The following is a 13557-nucleotide window of genomic DNA, read 5'->3' on the forward strand; positions in this document are numbered from 1 at the left end:
AAGAAGAAAACAAACTGGAATCTGTGGGACAGATTTCAACCAGACCAGTTCTGTTCCAGCAACATGCTCCGTTTTATAGAGAGAATATTATTCCCACTGCTGAGTTTCCCTCTCTTCTACTCCAAGCATGATTTCCAACATGCTTTCAAAAGAAAAACTGAAAGTCCATTTTAATCAGACAACCCTAAAAAAAACAGCTGCCACCATTTGCATCAAGAAGTGGTCTAGTTAAAGGCCAGCAGACATGCTGAAGGTGTTGAGAGGAGCTGCTCTACAGACCAACATGCTGCTGGGAGCCAGTCTGGGAACGTTCTTATTTTTAATGGTCTACTCATCAGCTGAAGTTCTGGTTCTGTGTTGTTAATGGTATTCATGTTCAATAAAGAACAATTCAACAGATCAGAGGAAGGATGGAGGAGAATCAGTGGTTACAGTTTCAGTTCCTGTCAGGTTCTGAGGAGCCATCAGATCTGGATGTTTCTCTGGTTCTGTTCAGATCCAATCTGGGCCTCTGACGTCCCACTTCATTTGTAAGCCTCCAGCTCAGAGCGCCGCAGTCTGAAATCAGCCCAGCAGCCTCTACCGGAGCTCAGCGGGTTCATTTCTCCACAATCAGAGGAAGGGGAAGAGGGGCTGGGGGGAAACTCAGGAACAAACAGGAAGCAGAAATAATGAGACACAGGTGGCAGGAATTAGACTGCACCAGAGAGGGGGAGGGTAGCAGAATCACTCCCAGCCTCATCACTGATCTGCATGTGGAACAAATTATCCTCATCTCTCCTCCTGGAGGATCTGCTGCTGCTTTCACACACAAGAACATCATCTTTACTGTCAGGCGTTTCAGACATTAATCAGCTGCTGTGATAACCTCGTTTTTATTGTTTATTGCTGTGAGTTGAGAAGAGGAGCTTTTTTATTCAGTAAAAGCCCCAAACCGGTTTATTCCGGTCCAAACTGCGGTTCTTTGGCGTTTCTAAAATATTGTTGACCCGTTTCTCCTACTCCAAGATGGCGGCGCCGCTGACGCATCCCTCCGGAAGCTCTCACCCTGGAGTCCGGCGGAAGTTTAGCTGCTGCTAACAGTTAGCTTCCTTTGTGCGGCCCGAGTAGGCAGAGACGGTGGTTCTGTTGGACCGGAGCGGAACATCCGAGCTGCGGCAGCAACAATGTGTTCCGTCCAGCCTCTGAGAGACTTCATCCGGGAGAGACTGACCGCCGCCGCCGAGGAGATCTTCTCCGAGGTGGAGAGGACCATCGGCCGCTTCGAGGAGGAGCTGGACGCGCAGCGCAAGCTGCTGGCGGTGTGCCTGAAGCCGCAGGTCCGGCTGCACAGGATCGGTAGGTTCTGGTGGTTCTCTGGGTCCGACCGGACCGTGGGTGGAAGCAGAGGAGGTTTTCTACCAGAAACTGTACTACTGGTTCTGGTTCGGTCCAGAGTCCAGTTGGTTCAGTAGTAACCTGCGGGTTAAAGGAACCACAGTTTGGACCGGGTCCAAATGATTCTTTATTAATAATAGTAATAAAGATGTGTTGCTAAGTTTAATAATTACTTTCTAAAAATTTCTGGCACATGTTCGGAAAAGGTCCAGCAGTCAGAACCAGATCTGGACCTGGAGGTGAACCGGGACCAGAATCAGGACTTTCTCTGCTGCTTATCGGAGTAATGAATAAAATAAAATAAAAATCATATTTGTGCAGCAGAGCGGATGTCACTGCAGTTTAATAAACCTCTACAATAACTGACTTCAGATGGTAGTAATTGTTGCTGCTGTCGGAACCAGCAGACAATAATAATAATAACAACAATAAAAATGATGATGATAATGATAATAATAACGATGATAATGATATTAATAATCGGGGTTCTGCTCGTCACTCCGCTGGTTCCGTTCAGGATCCAGAACTTCTTCCTTCACTGACTCGCCGCCATGTTTAGAGGCTGTTCTCTGGTGTTGCCATGACGATGCCTCACCTGAAGGGGAGGGGCTGGGGGGGATCCCATGTCTGTGTTACAACATGGTCGCTATGGAAACTCATGAAAACTGTTCTGTCCCATGTACTCGGGGTCAAAGGTTACAGATGGTTATGACATCACCGTCTTCAGATCAATGCTTATTGGTTAGACCTGATCAGTTCAGAACCTGGAGCCCGGATGTTCTGGTTCTGGTGAAATGGGCCCGACCTCAGCATGGAACCGATGCCGGGTCGTAGAACGGTCCAGAACCCAGTTCAGGGAACCGGCCCGTCTTACTGCAGTGAAAAATTCTGATGCTTGTTCAGAACCTCCAGACGGGTTCTGGTCCGGTTAAAGCTGCAGAACAGAACCAGTAGAACCTCCGGTACCGCTGGGCTCAGCAGAAGCTCGGTCCATTACTGCCACCTTCTGGTGGTGGTTCCGCCTGGTTCTGGTGCATTCGGGGTTCTGATGGTGGAACTGGACCTCAGAGAGACTGAAGACATCTCTGAAGACTCTGGCCAGTTCTGCAGAACCAGGTGACCCAATCAGAACCAGGTGGGTTTGTATTCATCAGAACCGAGTTGTGATCCTGGTTCTGGTTCTGTAACGTGTCTCTGGTACCAGGATGATGATTTTCCTTCTTGTGTCCCATCAGAACATCTTCAGCACCACGTTTGTAAGGAGGAGGTTCTAACGGGCTACGAGAGTACCTGCAGTCTGGACCGGGCCGAACCAGAACCTCTGCGCATCAAAGAGGAGCAAATGGAACCAAACCACATTCTGATCGGACCCGACCCAGAAGAACCAGACCCTGCACAGCTCACAGAGACTCTGCCGGAACCAGAAGCTCCACATGTAGGAGAAGCTGCAGAGGAACCAGAACCTTTCCAGAACCTGGACGATCAGGAGGTTCTGTCAGAACCGGACCGGCCACAGATCATAGACGACCTGGGCGAGTTGGAATACCTGGACTTTGACGAGTACCTGGACGACCCGGAAAGTCCGCAGATCATAGATGACCTGGAAGAACCAGAACCGCAAAACAGAACCAGGAAAGTGGAGTTTTGGACCCGACACGATGATGAGGGTCTGCTGCTGAGGAAGGAGTTTGATACCTTCGTGCCTCGACAGAGAAAATCCAAAACCGAAGAACCGGTACCGGGTTCTGACAGCCTAGCAGGTATGAAAACACTATCCAGGTCCAAATGATCCAAACGGGTCAGAACAGTAACCTGAGCCCAGAGCTGGTTCTGGTAACGGAGATCATTTCAGACCAGTTAAAGCACAGGAGGTTCTGCTGCTGGTTCTGTTTAAGTCTCCATGAGCAGAAGGGCGTTTGGGTTCTGGGTTCGGTTCTGTCTCTGGTCGGTTCTGGACCGGCTAACGCTAATGCTAACGCTAATGCTAACGCTCACTTTCCATTCAGCATTTCGCTGCACAGATTGCAGTTTTCTGGCCTCCTCCTGCCTGTAACGCTGATGGAGGCGCCGGTTCTGGTGCCATGGCAACCAGGAAGATTCATGTGTGAATAAACACACATAAATAATAATAATAATAATATTTTCTTATAAGTATAAATAACAATCAATAACAAGCAAATAAATAAACCCTGATGAGACACAAGAGTTTTTCTTTCTCTCATTCATTTTGTGCTTTTTGTTGGTAAAGTGATTAAAATCAACTGGATTTAATTAATGATCCAAATTAAAGGTCCAGGAAAAACCAGGTAGTTGTTTCCGTTACATCCTGGGGGCGGAGCTAAACGAGGTCATACATAAAACAACAGTTAGCATTTAAACAGAGTTAAACTGCTAACCAACAACCAAACATTCAGAAACATTCAGAACTATATTCCAAATATTTGTCAGGAATCATTCAAATAATAATCACATTAATGTTACAGATATCAAAGTAAAGTGCACTTTTAAATTCTATCCAAGTTTAATTGACACTAACATCAATTAAAATTAATTAACTTAAATACAATTTCAATAAACATTTAATTGGTTTCTGGTTTTGTTGCACAACTACAGAGAAACCAACCAAGTTCTGTTGGCCGTTCACAAAATCAAATGAAAAATAACTGAAAGTTTTTCTAAAGGACAAAATCAAAGGGTTTATTTAACTTTAACGGCAAATCTTTCATTCAGCCACATAATTAACAAAAGAAAATGGGTTTTTTTAGACTACAAAACCATTAAAACGCCGATACATAAGTTAGAAGTGGGCGTGTCGCCACCGAGTTTCTACTTTAAAAGAAACAACAAATGACAGAATCAAGGACTCGCGAGAAGCTTCAGCTGTTTTAATTTGAGTCGATTTCAAAATATTCAAGGGCGATTCAGGAACACGCCAACATGAGCAGCTGGCCACAGCAATGGAGGAGGTCCCAGTTCACCTTTGACCCAGAACTTAAAGTGTGCTTTCCCAATTGACCCGCCAAAATAAAATGCGGGTGGTTATTTTATGCAGGTTACACAGAGCAGCAGAGGACCACGGCTGATTTTAGAGGGACAGAAGATGAGTGGAGAATCACTGATATCCCAAAATGAAGGAAATCGGTGCTGATTACTTTTAAAATGGTCCCTGAATTTATTTTCAATCCAGTTCGTTTCACTTTCTTCATGTAGCACGAACTGACAGCCGATCCCAAACGTCCCAGAGGCTCAGTGGATCCTGCTGAGTAGCATTAGAGCTACGTTAAGGTCGTCACATGAATGTTTCTAGAACGGCCTTATCAGTATCTGAATCTAATAAAAACGTTGGACGGATGTTTTAGTGCTTTGGGAGGAAAACCCAGGATTAGATTTTCAAACCAACTGAAACTTGTAACCTGTAGGATTAAAGACTGAAGCTGAATGAAAAATGTTTTGGTTGTTTAGTTGGTGCAGCTAACTCTGCAGTTAGCAAAGCTCACCACTAATTTCTAATGTCTGTTTCTCCAGAAATCCAACAGAACTACATCTATGGGGAGGAGGTTCTGGCTGAACAGGAACAGAACTTCAGTCTGGACCTGACGGTACCGGACCATCCTCAGATCAAACAGGAACAGGAAGAAGTTGGATCCGGTCAGGCCGGCCAGAGAGCGGAGACCGACATCTTCATGGTGACGGTGAACTACGACGAGAGTGAGCACAGCGAACCAGAACCCAGCAGCTCCCAGCAGTCCGAAGACTCCGACGAACCCAAACCGTTCGTCTGCAAGACGTGTGGCAAGAGGTTCTCCAACATGTTGCTGCTCCACGACCACCGGGACACCCACCAGAAGGAGAAACCCTACTCCTGCCAGCTGTGTACGCGGCGGTTCGCCCGGCGGGACTCTGCCTTCCGCCACATGATCACCCACACCGGGGAGAAACCCTTCCCCTGTCAGATCTGTGGGGAGAAGTTTGGCCTCAACAGCCACCTGCTGCGCCACCTGAGGAGACACACGGGCGAGAAGCCTTTCTCCTGCCACATCTGCCACAAGCGCTTCAGCCAGAGCAACACCCTGACCTGCCACGTCAGGACCCACACGGGCGAGAAGCCGTACCCCTGCAGGGTGTGTGGAAAGGGCTTCGTCAGGCGCAGCGCCATGAACATCCACATGAGGATGCACACCGGAGAGAAACCCTTCACCTGCAAGGTGTGTGACAAAACCTTCAGTCGGGGGACGGGGCTGAGCTACCACATGAGGACCCACACCGGAGAGAAGCCGTACTCCTGCAAGCTGTGTGGAAGAACGTTCCGGCAGTCCAGCCACCTCATGTGTCACATGAAGAACTTTCACCTGGACTGGACCCGAGAGAAGAGATCTCGCTCTCCAATAGAGGAGGAGGTCTAGATCTACCGTAGAGAGTAGAAGTCTAGAGCCGTGAACAATATGAAGTTTATCCTTTTGCAGAATGAGTCAAACTGAATCCGGTTCTGATTGAACCCGGTTCTGAGACCAAAAGGTCTACTGGGGGCCCAGGCGAACCAGAACTGTTATAGCACGTCATCGTGCCCATTAGGCGGTGCTATTAGCAACAGTGTTAGCATAGCTACATGCGCTGCCTTCACCACAGAGAGGGAGATATGGCAAACCTGTTTATCATATAATTATGTTGGATTCTTAAACAGAATCCTTAGTGACTCGTTGATGTTCTCCAGAACCTCCAGAACCTCCAGTCTTCCAGCTGATCAAACTGCAGCAGAGGATCCATGTTCCTCTGGACCGACCAGAAGAGCTCATCATCAGCTCCACCTGTCCTGCTGCTGCTGCTCACATCACTACTTTGGTTCTGGTTCGGTTGGACCCAGATGACCAGAGTGGTGAGCTTGTTGACTTCTAGCTGTAGAGCTCTAAGATCATCTTTCAACTCAGAGAGACGGAGAAATGGTTCAGAGGCTCAGCAGGAAGTTTTTCTAGCTGTGGTTCCGGTACCAGACGGTGGAGAACCTCCAGTCGTCCACAGCTTGACCAGCCCAGAAAGGTGGTCCAGTTCTCTGAATGTACCCAGAACCAGAATTGGCACATATTCAGGTCAGGGGAACCAGAGGTCCGATTCTACCGGCTCCCTTGGAACTGACGCTGAAACCTCCTGGTACCGCTCGAGGTGGTTCTGCTCTGCTGACACTAATTTGACCAGAACCAGGTTCTGCTTCTGACCCGTTTACATTGATATCTGGGTTCCTGTCTCTGAGGCAAATGGACTGAACTAGTGAACACCAGAACCAGAACCGGACTCACACATTTATACCTCAGACATCAGGAGGCAACCTGGGGTTAAGTGCCTTGCTCAGGGGCACGTCGGCAGGAGGAAGCTGGAACCGAACCGACCCTGACCTGTAGCGCTACGCTAACACCTAGGACGCTCATCAGTCTGAAGCCCCGCCCCTTCCTGTCCGGACCGGCTGATGGGTCGGTTCCCGCAGCAGAACCTCTACAGAACAAATATCCAGAATACGTGAGGAGATGAAGTGGATCTCTAGAACCGGTTCCGGATCACGAGGGGTGGAAATCACGGCCACAGGATCGGATTTCTGACCCGGCTGGGAACCAGAACCTGACGTCCAGGTACAGAGAAGAGAATGTGATGCTGGTGGCAGGCCAGCTGAACAGAACCAGAAGGTTCTGGAGGCAACAGACTGAAGCGCAGCAGAGTTCTGGTTACACTAAAATATTTATTTACGCCGTAAACACGATGGAGGAGAAATTCTACAGAATAACTTTCATGGAACCGGGTTGGAACCGGAATCGTCCGGCTGATGGTTTCAGTGTGATGTCATCAGTTCTAGTTAAATGTTTTCTGTCTGGCCTGGATCTCAGGAAGGCTTCAGCTCTTCAGGACTTTGGACCCAGCAGAACCGGGTCTAGAAACCCGAGCTGCTCCTTGGACAGTAATGGCTGCCCACAGGCTGCGTTGGTCTCCATGGTAACCAGCAGGAGCGTATTGTTTGAGTGGTTCCTTCAGAAATGCTCCAGGAGAAACTGCAGGTTCTGTTTGGACCTGGACCCGTTTTAGTGAAAACTCAGAAAGTTCCGGATATGCTATCTGGGTTTCTAGAACTGAATCTGGAGCAGCTCCTCCAGAGACACTCATTCAAATATTCCAACCTGTTTTCCATCCGGTTTCTTTGCAGAGGATTCTGAATGTTTTCTATCATGTGCCTGTTCTAATATTTAGCATCTATGTTTCTGATTGTATTCATGTGAGCTTCTACTCTAGATGTTCTGGTTCTGTGCTGTAGAACATCACTAGAAATAAAGCTTGTGGAGAAGTTGGACACTAATTGGTTGTTCTTCCTGTTTGCGCCACATCCAATCAGCAGCCTGTCCTGCTGTGATGTCATCAGTAGCTGGGAAAAACCTGGATCCTTATGGCAAGCTGTTTCAACAAAATCTGATTCACATAACTTACATTCCAGATATCTGAATCTAGTTTGTGACAAAACACAGTAAATTAAATCTCTACAAGCTGAATAAATGTCATTTTCTTTAATCAAGATCTTTACAATAAATTATCTGAAACATATTTCAGATGCCTTGTCAAAGTACATTTGAGTTATCTTGTGTTTTGTCAAAATTCAAATTAATATCTTAAATATATAATGAGATGTGAGGTAAATACACTGGCACAAATTAAATAAGTTTCTTAAAAGCAAATAACTGAGATCAGAACCGTACTTCTGATTTTTAAGATCTCTCCAGATTACAGATGCCTGGAATATTTTTAAAATATTAGTTTTTTCTATTTCAGATAAATTAAATTTAAAATTCTCACTTGTCAGAATGACTCTACTGGTCTAGTCAAAACATTCTGATAAGACAATGGTTCTCAGCTTGTTTTGGCTCAACGTGCAGCGTCACATTTTACCCGTTTTTAAGAGCCCCGGTTCTGACCCGGGCTCAGTCAGAAGCCTCTTCATTAGGTTCTGACCCGGTTCTGACCCAGGTCAGCATATCAACAAAGCAAAACTTTATTTGTTCTTACTGCTGAAACTGTAAATGCAGATAAATAGTTTATCACAATGTTTTTCTCTAGTCCAAACTCTGGAATGTAATTACAGATAACCACCCTGATTTTATGATAAGACCGCCTGCCATAGATGGTTTAACTTAAAACTGCCCATGCCAGTTAGGTGGGCCGAAAGGTTCTGGTCGGGTCCACACAGGGAACACCCATCTGGTTCTGGTTTTGGCCGATTGGTTCTGGGCCCACGTCAAACTGAGCGACCTCCTGCTGATAGGTACACAGAACCATGGTCCCACACAGATCAGGTTCTTTTGGACTGAACCGGTCCCAAACATGCTGCCAGTTGTTCATGAGGAAAAGCTGAGCTCTATGGTTCTGGAGGAACCCAAACATCTGCTTCCAGAACAGAAACTGGGGAGCCTGAAGGTCAGACCAGTTTGGACCAGTGGAGGGCGGGAGATAGAGACGTCGTCTCCTAGCAACAGCTGAGTGGGACAGGTTGTCCTTCTCTAACAGCAGAAATTATCTCCAGTAATTAGTTATAGAAAAAGTTCAGACTGACAGAGGAGGAGTGAGAAGAAACAGACCATAATAGTCCATGTTGATCAGAGTTAATGTTGGAGACTTGAACTGAACTGAAGGAGGAAGTTTGAGTTTCTATAGAGATCAGGAACAGATCAGCTCCTCTTCCTCTTCCTCTTCTTCCTCCTCCTCTTCCTCCTGTTCCTGCTCCTCCTCTTCCTCCTCCTCTTCCTCCTGTTCCTGCTCCTCTTCCTCCTCTTCCTCTTCCTCTTCTTCCTCCTCCTCTTCCTCCTGTTACTGCTCCTCTTCCTCCTCCTCTTCCTCCTGTTCCTGCTCCTCCTCTTCCTCCTCCTCTTCCTCCTGTTCCTGCTCCTCCTCTTCCTCCTCCTCTTCCTCCTCCTCTTCCTCCTGTTCCTGCTCCTCTTCCTCCTGGTCCTGCTCCTCCTCTTCCTCCTCTTCTTCCTCCTGTTCCTGCTCCTCTTCCTCCTCTTCCTCTTCCTCCTCTTCCTCCTCTTCTTCCTCCTCCTCTTCCTCCTCTTCCTCCTCCTCTTCCTCCTCCTGTTCCTGCTCCTCTTCCTGCTCCTCTTCCTCCTCCTGTTCCTGCTCCTCTTCCTCCTCTTCCTCCTCCTCTTCCTCCTCCTTACCCTACCCTAACCCTTTTCCAGTGTCCCATCAGATCGTTTAGAAGCAGAAATTAACCTAGAAAAGCCACTTCCATCGCTTCTGTCAGCAGGTTCTGTTCAGTCCAGTTCAGGTTTTACCGTCGGGGAAGAAAAGATTCCCCACAGAAATCACCCACTCATGTCCAGTGGCAACTTGGCCTGCTGGGACAGGGACAGTTTCTGGACCCAGTCTTCAGTGCCAAATTCTGACTCCGCTCTGTCCTGGAGGTTCTGCTCATGTTTGGTTCCAGGATATTTAACAACAGAGAGAAAACCAGGAGACACCAGGCTTCGCTTGAAGAACCGTTTAATGACACTCAGATTAAACAAGACATTTTAACTTTATACACAACACCGCAGCTAGCTTACACATGGAGGAGTTTTCTCTTTACCATCAGGTTAATGGGGCAGATGTCAGCAAAGCTCTAAGGCGGTGTTCATCCCCATCATCACAACATATCAGTTTCCCAAACATCCTGCAGATTTCTTATTCCTGCAGACAGAGGAAACAGAAAGTACAGAAGCAACACTGTTTCCTGCTGATATCACTCCAGAACATATCTACCTGTGGTGTGTGTTTTCATGTGGCGCGACAAGTTACTCTTATGACGAATATTCTTCCCACACATTCTGCAAGAGAAAGGCTTCTCCCCTGTGTGGGACTTCAGGTGGGTCAACATGGCGTACCTTCTACTAAAACCCTGCCCACATTCTGAACATGTATGTGGTTTCTCACCAGTGTGGGTTCTCATGTGAACCAACAAATTGCTGTTTTGTCTGAAAGTCTTCCCACACGTTGTACACAGAGATGGTTTCTCGCCTGTATGAGTTCTCATGTGAACTAACATGTTGGACTTTCTGCTGAAATTATTCCCACATTCTGGGCAGGAATAGGGTTTCTCACCTGTGTGAGTCTTCATGTGTCGCAGCATGGTCCCTTTGCGGCTGAAAGTTTTCCCACATTTTGCACAGGGATGATGTTGAGTAATTACTTCAGTGTGATACCTCATGTGACGCGTTAAGTAATACTTGTGGTAGAAACTCTTTTCACACACTTTGCAAGAAACGGGCTTCTCACCTGTGTGAGTTCTGCTGTGACTCACTAGGATGAACTTCCGGCTGAAGCCTTTCCCACACTTGGAGCAGCTGTAAGGTTTTTTCTCTGCATGCGTGATCATGTGAAACTCCAGAACCTGTTTGTGCCTGAAGCTTTTCCCACATGTTTTACAGGAATACGGCTTCTCAGGTTCATGAGTTCTCATGTGTTGCTTCAGATTGTGGCGAACAGCAAAACATTTCCCACATGTTCTGCAACAATGCGGTTTCTCAGATGAATGCGTTTTTATATGTTTCATCAAATTTTTACGCAGGGAAAAACATTTCCCGCAGGTTTTACAGGAATGTTGTTTCTCAGTAGTGTGAGTTTGGACATGAACAAATAAGTTGGATTTATGCCGGAAACTTTTCCCACATATCTGACAGAAAAACGGACGTTCTCCTGTGTGAGTTTTCATGTGGCACACTAAGCAACCCCTTTGTCTAAAACTCTTCCCACATTCTGAGCAACAGTATGGTTTTTCCCCTGTGTGCGTTCTAATGTGAACCATCAGATTGCTCCTCTGTCTGAAACCCTTCCCACAGACCGAACACACACATGGCTTTTCCCCTGTGTGACTTCTCATGTGAACCAACAGATTTCCCTTTCTGCTGAAACTCTTCCCACAGTGGCCGCAGGAATGCGGCTTCTCCCCAGTGTGAGTTCTCAGGTGGTCCAGCATGGTGCTCTTCCTGGTGAACGTTTTCCCACATTGTAAGCAAGATGCTGGTGGTTCTCTGTTCTTAATTTTTCGTTGTTGAATGGAGTCATTGTTTCTGCCGGACTGTAGAAGTTCTGTTTCCTCCTGGTCCGGACTGCAGTTTCTGTCCTGGTCGGGTAGAACCTCCACATTCTGATGGGGATGTTGATGTGGAAGTTCTGGAAGAAAAATGAAAACCAGGAACTAAACACCTGCTTAGCAAGTTACTGGAATCAATCAGTTTATTGGTCCTTTGGACCGGAACCGGTCTGGTCCCCAGTGCTTAGCGCCTGGGCGGCTCACCTGAGCGGAGCTTCAGCGCCAGCTGCTCCTCGTCTTCCTGCTGCTCCTTCATCTGTTCTGGCTCTTCCTCTTCCTCTTTGATCTCTGGAAGTTTTGGGTCGTTTGGTTCCAGCTCATCATGACCCGGTAGCGGTTCGGGTTCTGGAGGAGCAGAGAGACATGAGTGAAGGTTGTTTTCTGCTCCCACTGGGACAGAACCAACCGAATGGACCCTTTGGTTCCGTCTTCACCGGAACTATTCAACCTTCAGAACCGCCTCATGCTGGTGAACGACACCAGGTCGGTATCTAAAGACTATGGCAGGAAATGAAATGTGTCCATTTCAAATTAAAAGCAGAACTTTAAGGTCCAGGTGTGTAGCGGGTCAGACCCATGGCTCAGCAGAACTTGGTGTCACTCACCCATCCTCAGAAGCTCTGGTGGATGGACCCGGTTCTGGTCGGACCCACCAGCCTCCAAGAGCTCCACTTCCTGATTCAGAACCTCCCGCTCCTCCTCACCGACCCGGACCTCCAGCCACTCCTCCTTGACCTGCAAAGGTTCTGGTTCCTGCTGAGGAACCTGGTCCAGTCGGGGTTCTGGAAGAACAGGGACAGCTGCAAGTATGAACTGTTCATACGCAAATAAAACCGCTGCAGCACAAATAAAACCGCTGCAGCACAAATAAAACCTCTGCATGTTTTCGTCCACATGAAAATGGAAAGTGTAAATATTGTGGGTGTGAAAACTTTTCCTCCAAAGTTCTCTGAGTTTTGATTCTTTGCAGCGTTTTTAACCCATCAAAACTGTTTGTTCATGATGTTAGTATTTGACTGTTTAAACCGAAACTGAACCACATTTAAAAACTTTTCAACATCAGAAAATGATGAGAAAACGTCCGTCAGTACTGGGATTTAACTGGGCCATTGTTCTGGTTCAGTCAGAACCATCAGCAGAACCTGATCCAGAACTTTCTGCTCATTCAGACAGACAAAAGGTTTTGGGGCCAGAAAGCAGGTCAAGCAGAACCAGCCATGACCTCTGACCTCTGACCAGCAGACCAACCCAGAGCGACTGAACCCGTTTAAACTTCTGGATTCGTGTTGGTTGAAGCTGTTTTCTTACCCAGCTGCTCGTGTTTCAGATCCCTTTCCTGCCAGGTGAAACGCTCCCGGGCTCAGGTTGCCTGCGGTTAGCTGCCCGCAGCGGTGCCTGATTGTCAGTTTTCACTCAAGAGTTTAAATAAAGTTTAATGAATTAAACTTGCTTCCTCAGACTTCCTACAAGACACTTTAATGAGTTTCAAAACCGGACCCAAACTGGTTCCGACTGAACATCCCAGCGGGCCCAGAATCATCTGGGATCCATTAAAGGGGAATCGCGTTTTAGTCAGGCACCGCTGCGGGCAGCTAACCGCAGACAACCTGAGCCCGGTGAGCGCTGAACACCGGAGCCGCTCAAACAGCAGCAGACTCGGCGCGTTACCTGATGAAGAGGATGAAGACAGCACGGACATCTTTCTGCTTCTTTAGAACCGGAACCAGAAGGTTCTGCTGGGGTCCAGGCTGCGATAACACAACAATGGAGCCTTAAACAAAGAGAAGAACAGCAGGAGCGGCACCAGAACCGGAACCTGGCTGAACGCTGGGGGCGGAGTCAAGATGACTCAGGCTTAAAGCTGCAGTACGTCACTGTATAATGAGGTTATTTTACTTATTTGTTAAAACTGTCACCAAGTCGTGACCTTCTGATATGAGAGATGATAAAAAGATCTCCTCCCCCTTCTCCCAGTTCTCCCAGTGCTAACTAGAAACAACCAATCAGAGCCAGTCACTGTCCTGTGGCGCTCATCCTCCTCCAACCTCCGTCTCTGTTATGCTGCAGCTAGCATAGCCTGTCAT

At 47.4% G+C, this 13557-nt stretch overlaps 2 protein-coding genes across 4 annotated transcripts; one reads left to right on the forward strand and one right to left on the reverse strand.

Moving 5' to 3' along the window:
- Positions 1 to 403: 403 nt before the first annotated feature.
- LOC122841695 (zinc finger protein 629-like) lies at positions 404 to 7711 on the forward strand. Of its 2 annotated transcripts, XM_044135238.1 has the most exons (4): positions 404 to 890; positions 1009 to 1338; positions 2613 to 3137; positions 4903 to 7711. In XM_044135238.1, the coding sequence occupies exons 2-4, from the start codon at positions 1167 to 1169 to the stop codon at positions 5778 to 5780; spliced, it is 1575 nt and encodes a 524-aa protein (XP_043991173.1). In that variant the 5' UTR covers positions 404 to 890; positions 1009 to 1166; the 3' UTR covers positions 5781 to 7711. The 2 variants fall into 2 exon arrangements, with proteins under 2 accessions (XP_043991173.1, XP_043991172.1); XM_044135237.1 differs by having other exon boundaries at positions 404 to 1338.
- A 2157-nt stretch (positions 7712 to 9868) lies between these two features.
- Positions 9869 to 13399, reverse strand: LOC122841680 (gastrula zinc finger protein XlCGF57.1-like). Of its 2 annotated transcripts, none has more exons than XM_044135217.1 (4): positions 13142 to 13399; positions 12079 to 12255; positions 11678 to 11818; positions 9869 to 11553 (listed from the first exon to the last, which is right to left on the reverse strand). In XM_044135217.1, exons 1-4 carry the CDS (start codon positions 13170 to 13172, stop codon positions 10124 to 10126), a joined length of 1779 nt encoding a protein of 592 aa, XP_043991152.1. In that variant the 5' UTR covers positions 13173 to 13399; the 3' UTR covers positions 9869 to 10123. The 2 variants fall into 2 exon arrangements, with proteins under 2 accessions (XP_043991152.1, XP_043991153.1); XM_044135218.1 differs by lacking the exon at positions 13142 to 13399 and adding an exon at positions 12782 to 13091.
- Positions 13400 to 13557: the final 158 nt, after the last annotated feature.

Source organism: Gambusia affinis, linkage group LG12, assembly GCF_019740435.1.
Source record: "Gambusia affinis linkage group LG12, SWU_Gaff_1.0, whole genome shotgun sequence".
In the NCBI taxonomy this organism is placed as follows: Eukaryota; Metazoa; Chordata; class Actinopteri; order Cyprinodontiformes; family Poeciliidae; genus Gambusia; species Gambusia affinis.